The sequence below is a fragment of the Trematomus bernacchii genome, unplaced genomic scaffold, assembly GCF_902827165.1.
Source record: "Trematomus bernacchii unplaced genomic scaffold, fTreBer1.1, whole genome shotgun sequence".
In the NCBI taxonomy this organism is placed as follows: domain Eukaryota; kingdom Metazoa; phylum Chordata; class Actinopteri; order Perciformes; family Nototheniidae; genus Trematomus; species Trematomus bernacchii.
The window spans coordinates 15415797-15438994 of NW_022987727.1; the positions used below are offsets into that span (position 1 = coordinate 15415797).

Below are 23198 nucleotides of genomic sequence, written 5' to 3' on the forward strand. Positions count from 1 at the left end.
TCCAGTTCCCTTTGCACAGAGCAGCAGTTCTTCTCTGATTCTTTACGGAAATCTGACCCTTTCAGTCTGTCCTTAGTATAGGTGACACATCAGACTTCCTTTAAAGAAAAAGTTCTAATCTAAAATGATGAATATGGCCAACCACAGGCTTTCTAGACTTTCCTACTTCATATTCAAATAGTATCTTTACTATTTCATCAAGAATATAATTTGGTTACATACCATTTGGATTAAATTCCCAATGTCTGGTCCTTCCCATTGGGAAATGTTCCACTAGAGCAGGGGTGGGGAACCTTTTTCCTTTCAAGGACCATTTAAATGTTTTCAACATCCTCCGAGGCCGTACAAATTATTGACCTCTGCTTAAAAAAACAAAAAAATCACAGCCCATTCATTTCGCCTTTCTTTCATGCTGTGCAAAGAAAAAGCAACCTCTTAATCCAGATATCTTACCATGACCCGCGTATGCATGCACGTGCACGGTTGTGGCATGACCACCAAAACAGAGTTTCCTATCCATGTGAACATGATTTAAGTGGGGGGGGACCTAACCTCCTCTAGGGGGGTCCGGGGCATGCTCCCCCGGGAAGATTTTTTTTTTTTAAAGGTCCCATGTCATGCTTTTCTGGTTATTACCCGTCCCCTTGTGTGTTATGAAGGTTTTTATGCATGTAAACGGTCTGCAGAGTCAAAAACCCTCAAAGTACACCCTGTAGGGAGTAAAACTCTAACACAGAAAAGACCTCCCCAAAACGCCTCGTTGGAGATTTCTCATGTTCTTCCTGGGCATCGTGACGTCTGGATACCCAGTAGCCACGCCCAGAGCTATGACGCGATACGGTCATGCGGTACCCGGAACCAAATGGACCAATCCGTGGAGCCGTTACGTTACGTCCGCGGAGCTGTGACGTTAAGCCCCTGCTGATTGGTCCAAATTGACCAATCCACGGACTTCCTCACACACACACACTCAGTGCAGGCAGCTCAGCTGATTTCTCCTCCCTGGCTGCAGGCTGATAACAGACAGCTGGGATCGCGGCAAAATTCTCTCTGCAGACCCATTCTCACAGCGTTTATCAACCTTTTTCTTACTCAATATCAATCCACACTTATTGTTTTTACTTCGGCTGTGAGTTTGTGTGTGCTCAGGATGAGTTTGGCTGTGTTTCGCTGTGTATCCTAAACAAGGAAACAACACCTCCACGGAGCTCAGCGCGATTCACAACGTCCTGACCAATCAGAGCACACTGTGCTCACAGGGAGGGTGGGGGCTGGAGCTTTTGGAGCTCCAACGAGCCGTTAAAGTACACGTAGTTTACAGAGATGCTGTATGAGAAACCAATGTGAGTTTGGAAAATTGCACAGTATAAATCTATTCTAGTAGACCTCAACAATGGAAATATGATCAGTGGAAATAGCCATGACATGGGACCTTTAAATGTTGAAGTTAAAAGCATCAATCTGGTGCACTTTGAAAGCAAAATGAAGAGATCTATGGATACATCTCTCAACACCCATATGAAACAGAACTGTAAACAGATTTATTTTTCTTTGTGGATATTTTACAAATCACTCCCCTTTTAAACTGTATTCTTGTTTATTAATAACAACTTTCTTTTACTGTCATATAGTATTTTATACCCGTTTACTTTATTATCTTATTTTTTTAAACTATAATGATCATATAAAGATATGCCTTTACCTCACTGTAGAAAAGGCTTCTTATATTCGTTAGCATAGCTAGCTAACCAGATGCTAATAACGACAAAGTTATTGACTGTCTGATATGACGAGACATATACCACGTGATGACACGTTAGGCTCGTGTTGTGTTCAAGGACCCTGACCTTAGCCAGGAAAAACAGGCACTAGCTTGTTTAATTCTTTTGCGGTCTCGATTTCTTGAATTTTTTTTTTGCGTGTGCCAAAAATGGTTGCCATTAAGGCTTGATCTAACATATAACTTGGAACAGAACAGTCTTTTTCTGTTGCCCATTTCATTATGTAGGCCAATCATTTGCTAACCACCATTTGAGGCCCCAGCTCCACGGGAACCCATACGGCAAAACGCATCGGAGTAACGCAAATGCAACCGCAAAAAACCTTCCGCCCACACGCAATATACACCGGATTGTGTCAAGCTCCACGAGACGGCTCCGTTTACATCCAACCGCTGGAAAAGCTGCAGTACATATGCCGAACCTGTACGTGGCGCTGTAACTTCCTCCACAAAAGCAGCAACTTCCTCCACAAAAGCAGCGAAGAAGAATGGTTGTCATGGCTGCACTTCTGTTTATTCTCCGCGGTGGGGGCGGAGGGAACCGCGCAGAGTTTTTCGCCGGTCAATGTGTGTTAAAGTTTAAATCTTCATGCTTCCTCATGCAGCAGCTGATCCAGTAAGTAAACCCGACAGTAAAAATGAACATATTTATAACTAGTTTAGGTAGTTTGAGAGGTAATTAAAATAGCTAAGGGTGGTGATCTGACTTGAAGTGTGTGTTTTGCTCCCGCTGCTTCACAGCCGGAGGAGCTGCGTGTCTCCGTCCTGTCAGATTAGACTTCACTCGCGTTTATGTTCATATCGAGATAAAGATAAATAATCTGAATTCAGTGTGCAGTGTACTTTTGCGGAGGTGAGCAGCAGAGGCGGGGAGAGGCGGCGAGAGGCGGGGCTATGAAACGCATGACCGTATAGGCGACCCCACGGCCCCGTTGGACCCCCCAGAGCGCTCCGTTCCCAGATCTATCCACCTTTGGACCCGTTGTCGTTTGCGGGGTCTGTTTCTACGTTTCTGTTACGGCGTCGTCGAGCTTAAAGGGCTATACGCATGAGAAATATGCGGATTCAACCCGTTTTCGTCCTCGTGGAGCCTACGCCTGAGTGTCACACACAAACAAAAGTAACAAATCAAATATGAGATCAATAAGCAGTTAAACTTTAACTGTATTATTTCAAATTTGCTAATCAGAATTTGTTTTGGTAAGAATCCGTGAAGCTACATTATTAAAACAGAGTATCATTGGTTTGTAAGCTTTACTGAATCTGCTGGTCAACACAAATGGCTCTCTATATGTCAATAAAGTGCATTGAACCATATTGAGCAGTAAAAGAGGAGTTATTCAATCATCTGGTGATCTGTTGGACACTTGTATACTCAGTGAATCTGTTATGCTGAGGACATTCAATTGATTAACGTGAATCCCCTTGGGCCTTGAAAATAGATCAAACAGACACTCTCATCTACTTAAAGCATACAAAAGTAAGTAAATCCACTGTGTATACTTTCTGTGGTGATGTGACAGATGTCATGATAAAACACGGAGCATAAGGAAGGATTTAGTGTGTGACTAGTGTGTACTTAAATAATACATCAGAGAGGTATAGGACCTGTTTGTGGCTGAAGGGTAACTTTAATATGTGGTTTAAATGCAAACGATGCATTAGTTAGAGTGGTATCCTTAGCAACAAGTGTAAACCTGTTTCTATCAATGTTGATAGCAGTAAAAATGGACAAAGGACCTTTATTACTAATATATACAATTCCATTGTATATCTACTTGTAAAGCCTCATCTTTTTCTTTACATTTTCCCTTAAGTAGCTTTAAGGTTGGAAAATCATCTTATGTCACACAGTCTGACAGAATCATATTCCGTATCAGCTTGTTCCAAATCTCCATGGAAGATATATGATGTTTACACTGAGTAAAATATTTAGACAGCAGACGGCATGTTCTGGATGACTGCACCGTTCCATCAAATGGAAATATTGAAGATATCTTCTAAGATTGTATGGACATTTCCTTATAAACTCACCCTAAATAATTGGTCTGCTTGGAAACATGGGTTTTTCACTAGATTTAAAGAAAATAAAGCTCTAAGGGTTTGAGCAATGTCTGGCTACACAGCTTGAGCTTGTAATATCTGACCCTAAACAAAGGTCACCATTCACCATATCTAAAATATTCAATTATGCAATGTATTTAACTTACATTTTGGTTATTATTTTGGTAACGTGACAAACATTTGGCCAATCCTCCATGGGATTACAAGTACTATCATATTATTGCTCTTTATTGGATTCATGTTAACAAACTGAATTCAAGCTCAACACAGCCACTTTTTATGCTCTGGCTTGAGTGTTAAAGATATGTCAAGATAGTTGGGGTTCATTTGAAAAGGAATGTTAAATGTCACTGAAACAGAGATTTTAAAGTGGTTTCACTTTCACGTGGTAATCTTTTCCAAAAGTGCTGGCCACTCCACAGTCAGTTATGTTAGGTGTAGGCGTAACCCTAAAATGAGCTGTTTCCAGTGTTAGAATTGGCCAAAATGTCCTCACAATTCAAAATGTCCTGAAATGTCAAGACCAGTGGGCTGTCACAAGTCAGTCCTCACAAGTAACACTAAACCGTATCATATATTACACACACACACGCATGCATGTGATCTCACATTGAGTCACCACATCCTGCACACAGAGGGTGTGAAAGACACACCACTCACTCTGCATGTGAGGATCTCACCAAGAGAATACGCAGAGGCAATTAGTAGTACCAACGCTGTGGCTGCCAATGTTCTGAACCCAGCCTGTTTGCCCTGACAGCCAAGCAGATCATCTGTTCACATTCTGGCTGCATGGGACCTGCATCTGTCTGTGTGTGTGTCCGACTGATTACATGTGGGTATACATGTGTTTTATTTATTAGCCTCAGTTCTATCTTTTCTGTTTGTGAGGTGGCTTTTAGTGTGTGTGTTACGAAGACCTTCATGAATGTTCATTTGACTGTTTCCTGATTGTCAGTATGTGAGGAAGAGAGAATGTGACAAACAGTATACCTTATTTCCACCAAAATGTGTGTGTAAATGCAGGTTCTTTTAGATGAATAGATAACAGACTGCTTTCCTATTGCCGGTAGACAGGAACGCCTTTTTTTTTCTTTTTCTAGTATGTCATGTTGAAGTCAGAGATGTGCCAGACCAAAAGCAGGGTTTAAACAAACGGAGATTTTGTTTTTTATATATGTAACATATTCAGGCCCTCTTTCAAACTCTCAACCAGCTTTTGGTGATTGGTCAAACGTTTAAAAAACCACCAAAGACAATTATGATGAGTTTTATTTTGTGTTGGTCAGGTTAGAATAATATTTGTTAAGTGGTTGACTGGAGTGTGGTGGCTTTGGGGATATGTGTGTTTTGTACGTTAATACATTATAAATGTATAAATCTGTATATATCCACCTCATTGTGAGTCATAGGCATGTGTCGGAAAAGGAGCGAAAATTGGCGTATCCACCTGGATGTCATGTCAATGCTGATTGGAGATGGAGCTAATATGAACTATGACTAATGCAGAGAGAATGAATGCCAATTGTAACCTTTCGCACTGAAGACAAAAGCAAGATGTCAGAGGTTTTTTTGTTCAGCAGGAAAGGGGCAAAAGAGCCAAGTCCATCATGTGACTCAAAGAAAGGAAGATAAGGAGAGGCAGGTGTGGTTTGAAAGGGAGATGAGGATCAAGAAGGAGATCCAGTGAACAACATGGAGTGATTACTGGAATTAAAGATTAGAACAGTCCAGCACACAAAAGAGGAAAATATTGGAGATGCATGAGAAAGGGGGAGCATCGAGTCAAAGTGTGAACAAAGGAGGTTGGATGTGAGTGAGGAAGAGCAATAATTGCGTGTGAATATGACGAGAGAAGATTAAAAGGTGAGGAGTGAAACGCTTCAGGAAGACATGAAGAACAGTGGATTAAAATCTGTTAATGAGACGTGATAAAACGTTACTTGTGCAGTACCTTTTAAGGGGTTGAAAAAGTAAAAAACTAAAATAAATGCATAGGAATGTATTAAATGAGAATATACTGGTACATGTTTGAATCAGTTTTATGTTTGGACAAGAATTAACTATGTTAGGGCAATATCAGACATTTCTGACCAATATTGTGAATTTTAAAAGCTGTTATTTTCTATAATTGTGGCCTTGATAGTTTTAAATATAAGATGTGTACCAAGCAATTCATAAATCATCTGTTGATCTTTAAAGAAAAAAAGAAAAAACACTGCCCACATCTATTGCATCAAAGGTTTTTTTTCTCACTGACACTTTAAGTGCATGCATATTACAGGGTTTTGTCTAAACCGGTATCAGGGACGCTGCGCCCTCTTAATTTCGGCTTGCGCGCTCATACCAAAAATGGCGTAAAATGTTAAAGTGATGCCAGAAAACAATATTTATGTTTGTCATAAACTGTATAATTGCCCCAATAAGGGTGTCAAATAGACCGTGAGATGGCATCGACAGCTTTTTTTTTACGGGGCTCTGTCGTCGAGTTATTGTTTACGTCTGCAGCGCCATCTTGTATACTAGCGTCGTGTTCTCGCGTGAATTGATACAGTATCTTACATACAAGATCAGCGCCTGATACTATATATTTTTTGAAAAAACCCTGTATTAGCCAGATAATTCTAGTGTTTTTAGGTCCTGCCAACTCACAACTCTGACATCAATTAACGCACAGCGCAGTACATTTGCAGTTGACGGTGGCCATTATAGCAGATGAAATCGACTGTCACTTTCTACAGCTTGTTAAGACACTGTTAATTATGTGAGAAAAGAAAATGACACTTTTTTCAAATTGCATTTTCTATATTTATCATTAAGCCTTAGTTTGGGCCTAACAAGCAATATTTATGGATATAAGTGCTTTATAAATCCTATTCTAATAGAGTAATCTTGCTTTTGAAGCAACTATGTGTTTTTTTGTATTGCACATTAATTATATTCTTAGTATTCTTATACTATAAGGTTTCAGGGAGGCTGTGGCTCAGTGGAGTAGTGCGCTGATCTTCGGATCAGGGGAGCACTGGTTCAATCCCCCCTGCAGTCAGCATGTCGCTGTGTCCCTGGGCGAGACACTGTGGGGATAGCCCACAGTATTGGACGAATGTAAGTCACTTTGGGTAAAAGTGTCTAACAAGTCACATGTAATGTAATGTTTTAATACTATAAAGATGAGCTCAGTACAACATACAGATTTGGATTAGGTTATGTTTTGTGCATCAGAAACTCAATGAAATTCGAACGCAAGGACCAGAACAGGATGGCACCATGTTATATTCAATACTGTTGCACCACCTCACTAACGTGTGCCTGTGGCAATCCAGTTTTATCGGGGGCGTCTGTGGTGTGATGAGGTGGATCCAACAAAATGTGAAGGCATAAAATATTTTCAGAGAATTTTAGGAGCTCTCAAATGTATCACTTCATAAATGTAAGGTATAGTCGAATATTCTAACCCTACTCTATTTTTTAAAATCAAAGATATTAATGGTAAGCAGCACATTGACGTAAAATGACTAATGAAGCAGGTTGAGCTGTAACCTCTAAAGAGTGATTATCATCAGGCAGATGCCAGCATTAGCAGAAATCCATTATAATTTCTGAGAAAACTATTGATGCTTTGTTCAACACAACCATCAATCTAAAAATAATTTCCCATGAAGTGGTTACTTCAGTTTAGAATTTACAAACAGTGTCTTGCAATAAACTACGTTCATATCTTGAGTCTTACTCTTTTGAAAATACATTTGGTTCAAGGAATTGCTTCGGCGTAATAGAGATCTGCATAAATGAGGTCTGACTGAGCCGATGCCAGCTGCCAGATAGCCCTCTGCCAGCAACAAAGGGAAACACGACCTCACCTCCGGCCCAGGGGCTTTGGGACCACCTGGGTGGACAGAACAAGAGCATGACCCTGAAACATGAGCGCGGCCCCATGCGAGAGATCATCGTCAACACAGGCAAACAAACTCAGCTGCTCTCCCCGAAATGTTGTCTAAAAATACCACGAGATCCTTAGCATTCTGCACCAGGGCAAACCAAGTGTCAAGGATCAATAATTTATGCGGGGAAGAGAAAGTTGTCAGATCCAACAATGCCTAGAGACAGAGCCGGCGTGTTTACGCAGCCATTTCAGAAAAGGATGCCATTGATTAAGCAGCGCCTGACAGTCATGTTAAAGAGGGAATAATGTTTTATTTTTAGCCAAATGGGCAAAATCATTCTTAGGAATGAAACAAGTGGATTTTAAACGTCTTTGAAAAGGTAGGAGACAAAGATAGGGAGAGACAGAAAAAGACTGTGTTCGTGAATTTTGTGAACAACAGACTCGTGATGAATTGTCGAGCGACTGCCAACAGCAGTGGCACGGCTTCACACACTTTTTTCTGTTTCATTTCTTTATGCAGAATCCTGGATAGCCCTCAGATAGATATGGATGCTGTACACATTGAGCAGCCAGGGCGCTAATGACTGCTGCTTTTTTTACTCAATATTGGTGTAATAAAGATGATTCTGTTATTAGATGGATTTACTGGTAACTTACTGCATTAAGAGTGTGTCTAGTCTTGTAACACCTCACTACACGTTCAGCTGACAGGGAAACAAATAGACACATTTGTAGTTGTGCTTGTAGATAACCAACGATTGTAATTTACACATTTCCCCTCCTTTTGCTTTGCTTTTGACTCTACCAACTCCTAGCTCTTTTGCTTCTCGATATTTGATACACAACATTAGCTAGTCACTTTTACCCTTATGCCACAAAAAAAAGTTTTTAACGACTTGAATACTTAAAAAGTCAGTAGGCTTCTTTACCATTTCTAGCAGAGGATTATATATTTTCTCTTTCAAATTTGGAGGACAAAGTATATTGCATAATATATTTTGGTGGTTAGTTGTTTTATTTAAAACGTGTTACTTATTCAGTAACCCTTTCAAACTTTCAAACTAGAAATTGAAAAAACTAAAGTGAAAAAACTAAAAAAGGCATTTTCACAATGATGGTAACATAACTGCTTTTTAATGGAGTCAAGAGGCTTTGAAGAAAGTACTTTAATTGTATGTTAATACATTATAATAATTGTACAAATCCCTCTTCATTTCAATTGTGTTATATTCCTTCCAATATACGCTATACTGTAGCATCATGCTGATCTTAACTCTGGCTACTGCAGAGTCTTTTTTTATTTCTTGGGAATACATTCTGATTTCAACCTTTAACACTAAAGACAAAAGCTTGATGTCTGCCCTTTAAATGATGGGATTTCATAATAATAATTACATGTTCTTGTACCAGAATATATAATTTGTGCTTCTCTTCCAATGCTTTTAAATGCTCATTTTGGGAAATGTGGTTACACTTTTAACCATTTGACATTTGAAATATTACTAATTACTTGCTGGATCATAAAAAAAAACACAGTGGTGATGTTTTGAATGATTTGCGCTCACAGTGGTATTTCCTGCTAAGCACACCCCTCTTCTAATGTCATCCCGTGCCGCCCAGTATGACCACAGCCTCTCTTCTAAGCCACTGGGAGCTGCCCGCTACCAGGCTTTCACCGCCCTCGGTGCTTAATCAAAAAGAGGGTCGGTTTGTAGAGTTCATGGGTGCATTTCTCCCACAGCTCCAAACCCCTGTTGGTTCAATTTGAAAAATGAGTCGACAATACACACTGCGGCTCATATTGGCCCGGAGAGCTCACACTGAAACAGACCTGATCTTTCTCCTCCTCCGCTCTGTGGCGCAATGTTAGTGTGTGTATGTGTGTGTTTGAGTGTGTGTGTGTGCCTCATCCTGAGAGTGAGCAGCATCCATCACTACAACCAGTCTCTACTGGCAACTCCACTCAGGCTGAGGGATGATGGTAACGGTAGCTTAGCTCGGTCAGGACAAACAGACACACACAGCAACACACACTGTTGGTAAATGTTACATATGCTCCATGTCTGTATATCAATAAGAATGGTATGATTCAGTCTCCTTATATATTGGCTGGGTGATCATGATGCAGTTAATACTATTAGTTTTTTCAGAATTGATCAGTACAATATTGGTTGCCTGTAAGAAGTTTACACTGATGCTAATGTGACATTTAATCTGATTTAATGCATGTTAATTATTATCCGTATTACTCATATTTCTCAGGTTTCTGTGGTGATTTTGAACCATTCCCTCATTGACACACACAGATCTCTTGTTGTCTTTACCAAGAATAACATTTCCAATGAACACACACACACACACACACACACACAAACTTCATATTGTTCCCTGTAGGCCTATACATATTCAGTAACACTGGCTGCGGGATATTTTTGAAAGACCCTATCGTTCTTGAATCTCATTGAAGATAAAGGAATTATAAAGATGCCAATTACGCTGCCTAATCACATTGTTGCAGAGAGATCTGGGACAAGTTATGCTTTTATTTCTTGACATTTAAAAATATTATATAAGCTTGACCTGCAATTTATGTCCACAAATCAGACAGAGCATGACTGTGGGTTAGTCAAGATGTATGATCTTTTTTTAAAGAGCACAGAGTGGGAGATGTATTGTTGTAAAGCTACAGGGAACTGCTAGAGGGGCTTCCTGTTCCTGTCATGCAGACATCCCTCCAGGTCCGCACTTACTGACACCTGACCTAGAGGGGAGACATGCTCCATGTACCATATAAAGACCAGTATAGAGAGCCTAAGTCTCATTTGAATCTACTCATAACGTTATTTCTATGGATTGAAAGTGTCAAAAGGTAGATCTATTGATCAATGTCATGTCATTCTAGCTTTTACATTCATACATAAATGACAGCATTAGAATTGGCTTCAACTGAGGAAGCAAATTATTTATTTTTAATAGATTAAGCTTTTTTAAGGCTAAATGTATTCGTTTTTCAGGCAAAATAATGGCAGAAAATTGGAAATTACCCTTTAAAATTGATTAGTTAATGTCTTTGGGTTTTAAGCCCCAAAGACATGTCTTACTATTATTGAATTTGTCTGTCAAAACTCTAAAATCACCGTTTTTTTTATTGTTGATTTCCAATAAAGCTGGTTGTACTTGATAAATGACTTAAAGGGCCCATGTCATGCTTTTCCGGTCATTACCCGTCCCCTTGTGTGTTATGAAGGTTGTTATGCATGTACATTGTCTGCAGAGTCAAAAAAAGCCCTCATTTTCCATTGTTTACTTCCTGGGTACTGTGACGTGTGAATACCCAGAGGCCACACCCTCTGCCAGCATTTCACGAAACAAAGCTTCACAAACCTTTCAGCGATTCATGGCGGATATGTACAGCGTAGGGCACTGAAGAACGATGCTGTTCCTACTTTGTTTGGACCAGCGGGAGATTCGGGTACACAACCTGTAAGTATTCATTGTTGTTTGTGTATTTATGATGTTTAAAACAAACAAGGTATCTACCATGACTGTTTAAATGGGTAAACGTTTTTCGGGCAGCTAAGTTGGGATCGCGGAGAAATGCTCTCCGCAGACCCATGCTCACAGCGTTATAAACCTTTTTCTTACTCAATATCAAGCCACACTTATTGTTTTTACTTCGGCTGTGAGCGTTTGTGAGTTTAGCTTGTTCTCGCTGTATCGCCGACCCGGAAGCCTGTCCGCTCCTCGCAGCAGATCGCAGCAACGAGTCTCGCAACGTCCCGACCAATCAGAGCACACTTGGCTCACAGGGAGGGGGGGGCAAGAGCTCCAACAAGCCGTTTAGGATAGAGAGTGAATACACATACTATACAGAGATGCTGTATGAGAAACCAATGTGAGTTTGGAAAATTGCACAGTATAAATCTATTTTAGTATACCTCAACAATGGAATTATGATCAGTAGAAATGGCCATGACATGGGACCTTTAAAGCTTTACTAATCAATACTGTTATGTCAGTGAAGTTCAGAATGAGATATAATTTATTCCTCCCACAGCGGTGAAATTAGAATGTAACAACAGAAAAAGGACAGTGCAGATGAAAAGCAAGTGAAAAACAAGTAGTGCTTATTGTAAAAAGTAAGTTAAAATCAAATAAAAAAGTAAACAATTATGCTCAAAAACTTAGTAGTGTTTTAAAGTACATTAACTAGCAGGAAGTAATAATACAAATAGTAAATGTTTATAAGGCAATAGTGTAATTGACAGTTTTTACTGTTTTCAGCAACAACAGTAGAAGAACAAAGCATTGGATACTATTTGCCCACCTTAAAACGTCAGAAAGACTAAATTAGTGACCAGCGTTAGAATATAGTCAGACTTTTAGCAGCAGCTATTCAGAAAAAACAAAAACAAAGCATAGGTGAGTTTTTTTTGTGTGAAAAATCCTTAGTTATGTTAATCTTTTGTCTGCTACTTAAAGTGGACCTATCATGCTATATTTGAATAATATATTGTAGGGCCATACCTATATAAAACATGTCTGTGAAGGTTTTTTTTCAAAATACCAAACAGATCATGCATTTTAGCCATGCCTCATTTCGCTCTATTTGCTGTATTCCAGCCCTGTTTTTGCAAGGGCTGATTCTGTGGCAAATGAGCTGCAGCTGACCACGCCCCCCTGCAAAGGAAGGGGGCGAGGCACGAGCGTCATGTTACCATGCTGTTACCATGCTGTTACCATGCCACGGCAACCTCTCATTCCCCTGATAGGTGGAGAGTTGCCCATATAGGCGGAGCTCCCTGTTTCTGACGTCAGAACAATTTCAAATCTGGATCAGTTTTGATCCGTTGCAGCCCCGTTTTTAGAGATTTGGGTATGGAGGAAAAGAGAGAGGGTTGTGTTTTCTGACACTTGGTGAGTTCCCTGGAACACCGGGAACACATATTCATGTATAAAAGACGTACAAAAGTGCATTTTGCATGATAGGTCCCATTTAAATAGACTGTTAATAAAGCTAATATGTCGGATGTTGTATTTTCCGCTTGTCCCGCTGTGGCAACAAGACAATCCCTAAATGCAGCTTTAAATGACCGATGATAAGCAAAAGTGATCCTGTGTGGACTCCTTGATAGCAGGATTTAAACCTGAAAGGTGTTGAGAAATTAGTACAAAGGCTTCTAAAATGCTTCAAGCTTTCAGTGAGAACGTTTGAACTTTAGTTAAAGTCCTATTTTGTCATAGTACCAGAGTTACTTATTTAAGTTGAGTAGGTCACAAGGTGTCTTACCCCGGGGCCTTGAGGAGAATCTGGAGGAGAAGCTGGCGGAATATTTCTTTGACCTGAAAAACACAAAATAAAAGAAGATTAGGACAACTATATATTCACATTGTAGGTGTAAGCTAAGTGTAATTGTCATCCCTTTTATTCTCGATGTCTTTATCTGTATATTTATGCAAATAACTCCAGTACAATGTTTAACACGCTCAATTAAAGTCATTTTAATGTCTTTCGATTGCCCTGTGTAGATGGAAGCACTTCTAATTGTAAGTGCGGTTAGACATTTTAATGAAATATCCGCTTGTGAGGGGGGGGAATGATAGTTGACAGTTAAATGTCATTGCTGATTGCTTTCTTGCTGATTGGATTTTCAGTCAGGTAGCACTCCGAGGTATAAAGTAAATGAATGTACTGTGACAATGTGTCGTGCATAACTTCAGCAAATAACTCCACTGAACACCGGGGCACCAAAACTACTTATTGCTAACAAATCTTTTCCAATTTCATACAGATCAAGAGGCATATTCAGATGTCACACTGAGTTTAAAGTCTAACAATGGTTTCCTGAGTTTTTCTTTTTGGTTAGTAGCCATGTTAATGCTCAAATGAAAGGCTTTCCAGCATCTCTTTGTCCTCCTCTCCCACTCTTTCGCGCTCTCTGCGCTGGGCTTGACTGGCCTTTTGGAAATTGCTTCAGTTGCCCGGGGTGTCTTACTGTAGCTCCCATCTGTTCAGACTACATGCACACAGAGTGGAGACGGAGCAAAACTGGCTCTCTGTCACAAATGTGCTCTGGCATCTCCTTCCCCCGGTGGCCATTTTGTTTTTAAGGGCCTTTCTGTTTCCTGTTTTTATGTCTCGTCTGTGGTAAATGGGTTTCACCTCATTAGCTGGACTGACATGTACTGGCTGTTTATTTGTGATCAATGAGAGGACTTTTTTGACAGATGAGCCAACTAGCAGATGTACGTGAGATGTATTTTTGGTATATGCACGGCAGAGATTGAGGAAGTATACATTTAAATATGTAAATGTGATGCATCATTAAAACTCATTAATGAGAATATGTGTCAAAACAGCGTGATCCCCTCTATATTTTAGCCCTCTGATGTGTGATGGTCATGCAAACAACCAGGGTTTCTGTAGCTAAATTATGCATTAAGGAAAATGTATGGACTGGATGAGAATTTCCATCCTCAAAGTTATTCATGAAATATCATAAATAACTTGGAGGTTTCACACTTGTCTGCTTTCCCCCCTGCAATGAAGTAAATCTACTGTCGCATTCCACATTCCCGCCATTCCACATCACTGGACCTGCCCACTGGTCCCACCTTTTTCATCTGCCCAATACCATACTGGAACCCAGCAAATGTAACAGTTTAAATCTACAATATTTGTTTAAAAAGCCAGCTGAGAGCGACTCCACTGGTTTACGAAAAGGAGTCAGATTTTGCAGAAGTCTATGAGAAAATGTCCCAACTTCTTATTTGATTAAATACCGCACTAACCATTTTCCTTATATGTTTATTGTCTTATACAATATTATTAAGTCTTCTTTAAAACAGTAAGATGTATATTTTATGAATTAAGAGTGAAATAGACAGTAAAGCAGGGAATGCATCACTGTGTGTCTTCAAAACTGCAGTCCACAAATGTATGGAGGATGTTGCAGTGGCCTCTTCAATGTGTATACAGTCTATGGTTAATTCCTGCCAGATTATCGAGTGCCTTTCTGATTTACAGACATTTGCCTGGCTGAGTTTGACCTGTTATGACCCCCGGTGTGCCTTTTGATCTCCTATTCTCCAGCCTGATCCCCTATTGGATAAGATTGCATTATACCACCTGCCTGCCTTGTTTCGCCTCCTGACCTTAAGTAAAACATTTATTTTACCGGCCTGGTCTGAGAGTTGTGCTTTTTCAGTTTACACTAACAATGCATGATATGAATGTATAAACTTTTTTCGGGAAGAAACAATTATTCATTCAAACTATTTCACATGCTTTGTATTTTAGGAAGAAAATAAGCTGAACTTTGAGCACACCAGAGGGTAAGAAATGCTTCAATGTAGTATGCAAAGATAGAGGATTACATATTGGATAGCTCTGATAGCTAGTTGAACTGACACTATTATTGTTAACATCATCAATAATGCTTCAAAAGTATGTTTTCTAGTAATGTATAACAAAAAGCATATGGCAATTTGCAATTGTGATGTCATCCTCAGAAACTGTGAAGAAAGTCCAAACCAGTAAAAACATGTTTGGATCTATAGTCAGTGCACTGTGCTCGTTCTACGTCGTATGGGTTTATTGGCCGATCACAACCCAACTTTACTGCCACCTAGGCTACATTTGCTAGGTAAATGAAAGCAATCTGGCTTTGCAATATCTACTGATAATGTATTGGCTATAATGTATTCATCAGAGTGTGAGGGTTAGGGTTTACAAGAGGTAACAAGTGGCTTGTTTTTTCTATCCAATATCTGGTTCAATGTGAGGCGCAGATAGCGTTCAATAGGAGTAAGTAAACAAACATCAAAGGCAAGAATTACATAGTTTATTCTAGCTATGAATGTGTTATCGGTCTAACTGAGCTATCTGCGATGAAAAGCAGCACACCTACTGGCATATCCATGTGCTGAAAAACAAAGTAGAGGATGGTAAAGGCGCTGAAATGAAGGAATGACAGAGATTCATGATATCATTTTTGCCCAAAGTTATTCAGGCTTCTTGGGCGAATCTCTGAGGACACTTAGGGACTGATTTAAAAGTCATTATTAGACAATGGCAAAAGCTTTCTCTACACATCCATGAAGTAGGCCCTGATCAACGCTATTGTTCTTTCCTAATATAAAATATAAGACAGCATCATTAGAGGGGAAATCATCGAGAATACAACCGGGGTCCACTCAAATTATTTCAGCTGTCACTGGGATTGAGTGGCCGTGTGTTGTGTTTACTACACTTTGAATCAACTCCCTGATGGACACAGAGCAGCAGTTAGGGCTTCAGTAAGAGATGCAGACAGTGGCTCGTCATTTATATCTGGCTGTGAGGGGGAAGTGGAATATTTAACCAGAACTTTGTATCAGCGGGAGGCCTCTTTAAAGCTCGGGGTTCATGAGTTATTTTTGGAGGGATATCGTGGAACAGTCATGCCTAATTGGGAGCGGCGGAATATAAATCACTCTGCTAGGAAAATTCAGCAGCATACAGCATCTGAAGAAATAAAAACAGGGACTTGGTTTATTTTCTTAAATCCCTGCAATAGATTTGGTGAGACATGTGGCAGGTGTGTGATGTTGGTGAAAAGTTTTCAAATGCACACTGAAGCTGTTCTGCTGCAATTACAGTATGTCACTTGTATGGATAAACAGTCATCATCTCATTCGCTGTGAGACAAGTTATGGAACTTGTCTCCATATGTAAAGCTTATTTTCATTCGTTGTAGTATTTTGATAGTATGATTTATTTTTTAATTAATGTTATTCAATCAAGCCTCAAACACTTGTTCACTTTCGCTGGTAATATTATCCTCTGTACCTCTCACAGCATCATTCAGCTTTCTTCTTTCTTTAGCTTGCTTGCAACGTTCGCTAATCGTTCGCGGGTCGTCATTAGCAACGCCAGAAATACATTTTAAAAATAAATTTGTTTCTAAATCTGAAAACAACAATAGCCTTTTAGAACTTATTTAAACCACAGTTTCAATTATCTCAATCTTATTTTCATTCGTTGTAGTATTTTTGATAGTATGATCTATTTTTGAATTCATGTTATTCAATCAAGCCTCAAACTGATGGCACTTGTCCCTATAGCCTGTTTTAAATTGAAGTTGTCTGAGGTCCTTACCACCAGCTGCTCTTGCAGTAATAAGTAGTGTACATTTCTTACTGTCCCAAATGTGCACAATGTAGTGACTGCTAGAACTGTGCAGAAACACCAGGTTTGAACTAAATTAATGGACATTCAAAAACATTGGAGAGGGATAGAGTGGGAAATAAAACGACAACTTCAATATATATCTCATCGATAACATCTGTTCTTTGCTCCATCCAAAATGTATTTGTTCACATGCTATCACTGACATGGTATCACTGAAAATACAAACATTATTGCTATCTGTACTTTTAGATGCTTAATTCCACCAGTATTTAAAGTAAAAACTAATGTGTTAGTTGTTGTCTATGTTCAAGTTAAAGTTGTACCCTTCGAGGAGACATTAGCACGAAGAGGCAAAATAAGTCTCGTTCAAGATCAAGAGGTCCTATTGGACTGATAGAGTCCTCTCCTAGCACTTTGAGTTTATCCCTTTATTCCCCTCAGACCCCAATCATGAAACGTGCTAATCATGCAGAGAGCAGGTGCTGCATTTGAGATAAACACTGCAGAGGACGGGCTGGGTTGTTGCTCAGAACTTCGCCTGATTACACCTGGGTGTTGTTGCACAAAATAATTTGCAGAAGTGGACCACATTCTTTCTGGTCCAATAAACAAGAGTTAGAACAATAAATTAGGGTTGTTTTTAAGTAGTAAAGAGCAGCTCACCTTATTCTTGGAGGGAAAATTAGCCTTTCCAAGAAAATAATGTATGTGCTTAAAAAGTCATTATGGATTACATGATGATATTTACCCCTCAAAGGTGATGAAGGTGATCTTCTCTGACGTGACACTTCCTCCTGCTTTGTCCTCAGAGATGCCTTTGGGCTGGAGGCCTTCCTCTCCAGACTGGACGACAGCCGAAACGTTATGGTATCCTTCCCCTCCTTGAGAGGAGAACGTTTCACACATTTCAGTGATATAAAAAAACTGTCGGAAAACCGATATGGAGGGATGCACACAACTGGAATGGATGATCTAGCAGCGGATAACGAGACGGTGTCGTGGAGTTATTATATTAATATATATATTAAAATATCTGTGTGAAAGTCACAGCTGAGGTGCGAAAGGTGAAGTCATCACACGGTGACGACTTTTGCACCCTTTGAAATGTTTGACTTTCACGAGTGTGCTGTAAACTGTGATGATTATTAACAATGCAGGGTGATGTCATCTTGACTGTTACATCTATTTTTTTATTTAATTTAGCTGATTTTCATCAAAAGCAACTTACAATAAGTGCAATCAACTTTGAAGATAAAAACTGTCAAAGAAAGTAGAATGATCAATCATGTGAATGTGTTTGTCTTTAGAGAAACTTCTATGTGAGTGCTCTCAACAACACTGTGTCGTAACACTCGTAACACATTTTTAATGTAAGCTTTTTTTGACAGAGACATGCCTCCGCTGCGATGGTGTTACCTGAGCACTGCCTGGAGGCGAGAGGGTGACAGGACTCTGGGTTTTGGCAGACATCTCTGTGCTGTAGACCATGACTCCGTGAGGGTTTGGTTTTGCACCTCCTCGCAGAACAATCTGTATTTCTTCCCCTTTCCAGTCAGCCGGCTCCTGGAAGGGGAACCAGATCCCCCAACGAACGCACTGCAAGAAGGCCGCTCGGGATGTGGAGGTGGCAGACAGCTGTGTGACCAAAACCAGACACAAGATCATAATTAGAGGACATTTAGACACTGATGAGATAATTACTGTGTTTATATAAGGAAAAACCGTTGAATAACCTTTTCGTAACTCCACAGGGCAATATAATAATGTTCAAAGCTATATAAAACTCTTAGCAGAACATGTTTGCTGTCATTAGTGGTATGGAATAAGGATTCAAGAGAATATTTATTTAATGTGCATGATTTAAATGCGAACAGTAATAAGACAAGACAATCATAGTGCCACCACAAGCATGTTCAAAATTAAAAATACTGCAAAATCACAATTTGGTTAACATTTCATGTCATCAAATCAAATTACTTGTTATTTATATAGCCCAATTCGCAAATTATACATTTGTAAAAGGGGGCTCTACTGTCTGTAGAGATAAACACAAATTAAATACCTTAATAAAAAACATAAGAATTCACAGTGTAGTTCCTGGAGTGTGCTGCTAGAATAATTCCATTTTCAAGTTTAAGGCAAATTATACATCAATTATTTTAGTATAGAAGAACATTAGAAATGGTTTATGCATTATTACACTCTAAATAAAAAATATATACATTATCATTAAATTCTCCAATTTCCATGTTTTATTGTTATCACAACAATTATTATTAAATGCTTTAAAATTCCACTTGGTACTTTTAGTCTTGTTATTGTTCAGCTTTTTTCCATTTCACAACTGACCTCTTAATGACCCCCCCCCCCCCACAAAGAGTGATTGTTTAATAATAGCAGCTATATTAGAAGGCCGCAGGTCTGACAAGCTTTGGATTCCTCCAGTCCTTCATGGGGCTGTAGTGAGCCTGGGTTTATTGGTGGAATCTTTTTTTATTGCCTTTCCAAACATTAAAAAGTGAGGAATGGATCAAACTGTGTGACATAAACCTATAATATTAGCTAGGTAATGTTAGCATTATTAGCTTTACCTTTAAGGCACATTTTTAGCATATTGCTGTAACAACATTATTACATTTGGTCGTTAGAAAGATCTCCAGTAATGATTGACAAATTGGCTGCATTCACATGTACACCACTGCAAACACATACAGTATATGCAGTGATATGTTTCAATATCACAATGGCTTTTAATTAGTAATTGCTTTCAGTCTTGCAAGCAGTGTGCCATAAACATACTGGTCCAACCAACAGAGCAGCACTAAGAGCTCTGATAGTTAAATTGATGCATGTATATGTTGGCATGAGTCTTATGTTGGGTCAGTGGCACCCTCCATGTACCAGGAACCTTAACAATGCGCATTTGCACATTTTGAACATAGTGGACGTATGGATCATCAGTGGAAAAGTTAGTACTCTGAAGGTGGGTTTGAGAAGATGTTTGAATTAACGTCTTGACTTGTCTTTTTCTTTTTCAAGCTTACGAAAAGGGAACATCTGATATTCAAAAGATGCAGTAGGTTAAGTTTTCCAATAATACCCAATGGTACTATTTCAATACCATCCCCCATTATAGGAACACGTGTGGCACCATGCAGCATCGGGGTTTCTGATGACAGTTGTACAGCATGGCACAGCAGCAGCTTGCAGAATGATGAAAAACCTTCATTAAGTAGATCATTCCCTAGCTATGGCATGTATAGGGTTCATTCAGATATGTTATATTTAAGGTTAAAGTGCAAATCATTTCTATATCACTGGGGTGCAACTTTAAAAACTCATATACAGCCTTTGCGTTATTACTGTAACTACATTTATATGTACTCAATAAATCATGTAAATTATTTTGGAAAGCAATGTGAACATTTATCACAGAGCTTTGAAACTAATGGAGTGCAGAGGGTTTGTATATCGGCACTACTGACAAGTCTATATGGTCAAAGCATTAGGGGCTTACATTGTAGGTCATATGTACAGTTTAAAAGCAGTTCATTGTGTTTAAACATGATTGAAGATCATTCCCATTGCACATCTACTCCAGTCATCCAAGGAAGAACTTCCTCATGGGACTGGGGGGCTTTGCTGAATCGAATAATAAACTGGTGTGCTTCAGACAATTGTAATCAATCACATGTGGGACAGTATAGAATACACAACATGCCCGGTAGACCACAGCGTTTCAAGACATAGTATTTAATGGTTCGCTCAATGCTTGCAATTCCCCAGAGCACTTTGTTTTTTATCGTGCAATACCACAATCCAATCCAATAGTTCATCGTTGATCTGTATTCTAAATGCCATGCAGCGTCCATAGGGTGGTATTATGGAAAATAGGAACTGCCTTCAGTAGTCTTAAAGCAGATTGTCCCAACAGAGATCTTTAAGTGCAGTTGGAGCATGAAATGCAACTTCCTTAAGCGATGAAACAGTCCCATCTAATCACAAGCGAGCATGTTCACCTTTATTTGATGGAAGCAAACTGGGAATAGGCTAAAGAGAGAGGGGTATAACAGTAAGGCTGGGCATCGGAACCCTATATCATAAAATATATTGCCGGGAGTAACCCAGTACCAATGGTAATGAATCTTCTCTAGTTAACATTACTTGCATTTTATCCTTTTTACCAAGGTCTAGAATAAAAAAAAAATACTATTTGTATTTCTTGCAGCTGATCATCGCAATTGTATGGGCCTTGTCATTGGCCCACTACTGCAGTGGCTACAAGGTATGCAGTCAGTGTGGTATAAACAATCTTTTGTGGACGTCAGTGGCTCAGTCTGTAGGGACTTGGCCTTGACCTACACCTTCATTTCCCCTCTGGGATAAAATAAAGGTTCATCTTCTTCTTCTTTTAAAAAATGTAAGCCCTTTCAACATATTTCTGTGGTAAAATAATTTCATTCACATAATGGGTATTGAGAAAAGTAGAAAATGTTGTCACGTGAAGTACTTTATTGCTGGTGATGATACTTTTAAGGTAGTAGTATTGGTACTAGCATTGCAACATGTTTCTTATGTTGATAAATATGAAAAAATATGGAATTTCGGGTACAGCTGAGGTTTGTATACTGCAGGAAATGGCCTTGCGATTGAGTGATTTACGGTCTGTCAAGGTATAGGATGGCAGCAGTGAAATAGTGTCTGATTTTGATGTTTTGGTGTGATAATGGATGACAAACAGACATGGAAGTCTCCTAAAGCACATGTGAAAACGAAACTGTTGGAAACTATTTCTATTTTGATAAAAATATAAAGTTTTATTTTAATTACCACAAAAAGAAAATGTTCTAATCTTCACTTGTTTTGCTGTGTTTTACCTTCTGTTTGAAAGCATGAGGCACGCACATGAGCAGTATAAATAGTAGTCTATATTACAGAAAAGAGTTAAGATTATTAATTTAGTGGTTTTATGAGAACAAACCAACAGGTTGTTTATTAAGCCAGAACTATTGGATCTTAAGTATCTAATTCAATTATAGACAGCATCCTTTTTTGTTTGGATCATAATGACAATAAAAGGACATTTCATTTAAAGCCTCAGTATGCATGGACTACTTAAAAGCAGATATGTATATCATTGTTTGGAGTCAGAATGTGGAATTCTCTACAGATTGGTTTAAAGGGTTGTATGAGTATTTCTCAGTTCAGGAACATATATAAAGCAGAACAATAAATCGTATGAAGTGGGAAATAATCTGTTACCTTGTTTATTGTGAAATATTGTTGTGTATGGCTATTGATTAATTTTGTCTTATGTTACGTATTTGTTGTTAAGTCACAAGTATACTTCGAGTAAGGGTCTAGCAAAATACAATGTTTTTCTTCTCATAGATTATTTTCAGTCATGGAAGGTATAAATAAAGGTGTTTTGAATTTTTGATTGATAACTTATTTTAATGTTCCCTTTTATAAGTCCTAAAAATAAAGTGTTGCTGCCATCAACTTATGTCAGGCTACTTCTGCCTTTACTTCTTCTAAAAAACAACAGCTATTATTCACACGGCCAGAAGAAGTCCTTGCCAGTTAAACAAAAGAAGCCCATTTCAGGCTTTTAAACAAACAACCAATGCTGTCTGTTTTTCTGATAACGGCCTTTTCAAAATGTCAGATTATTATGCAAAGTAACTGTGCGGTCTAGTTAGCTTTCTAACGAAGCCCAAAGTGTTCAGAGTGTTAATTGAGCTGACATTTGCACACCACAACTAAAGTACACTTCAGAAGGGACTAACATTGCTGAAGGTATAAAGGTTAAAGACATTTCAGCCTCCCTTTTTACAGTAGACAACTACAAAATGTGCTTTTTTTCATATACAAAAGAACAGATTAAATGTAGAATTTATTTAGCATGCCATTGTCCATTTATTTCTTGCCACGGCTAAAAACACAATAAACAGTATTGTTGGGGCAAGTCCATCCCGTTGGTTTCCGACTATAATTTGACCCCCAAGTAGCAGAGACATTAACAGCTATTTATTAGAATTCCAACTCCAGAAATATATGGCAGCCATAAAACAGATAGCAGCATAATTTCCCCCCTTGAGGCATTGTCTGTTTTTCCATCTCATGGGGTTGAATTAATAACATACTCTATGGGAAACATTCAATCAAACAAGTCTATTTTCAAAGTGATGATTTTGTAAAAATGATCCAAGAAGAGAAAGATCATTTTATGGCACAGGGAGTAGCCGATAAAAGATTGTGAGACAATTTATCTGATGGGTTTCTTCCGCTTTTTT

The 23198-nt window shown here is 38.9% G+C and overlaps 1 protein-coding gene across 1 annotated transcript in view; it reads right to left on the reverse strand.

Annotated features, from left to right (window-relative positions):
- The window catches only part of nphp4 (nephronophthisis 4), a 183892-nt gene that overhangs the window by 63694 nt on the left and 97000 nt on the right, over positions 1-23198 (reverse strand). The window contains exons 10-12 of the mRNA XM_034145454.1: positions 18319-18537; positions 17651-17783; positions 13021-13073 (exon numbers count right to left, since the gene is read on the reverse strand). Of these exons, the coding sequence (XP_034001345.1) occupies positions 13021-13073; positions 17651-17783; positions 18319-18537 (405 nt within the window). The remainder of the gene's footprint in view (positions 1-13020; positions 13074-17650; positions 17784-18318; positions 18538-23198) is intronic.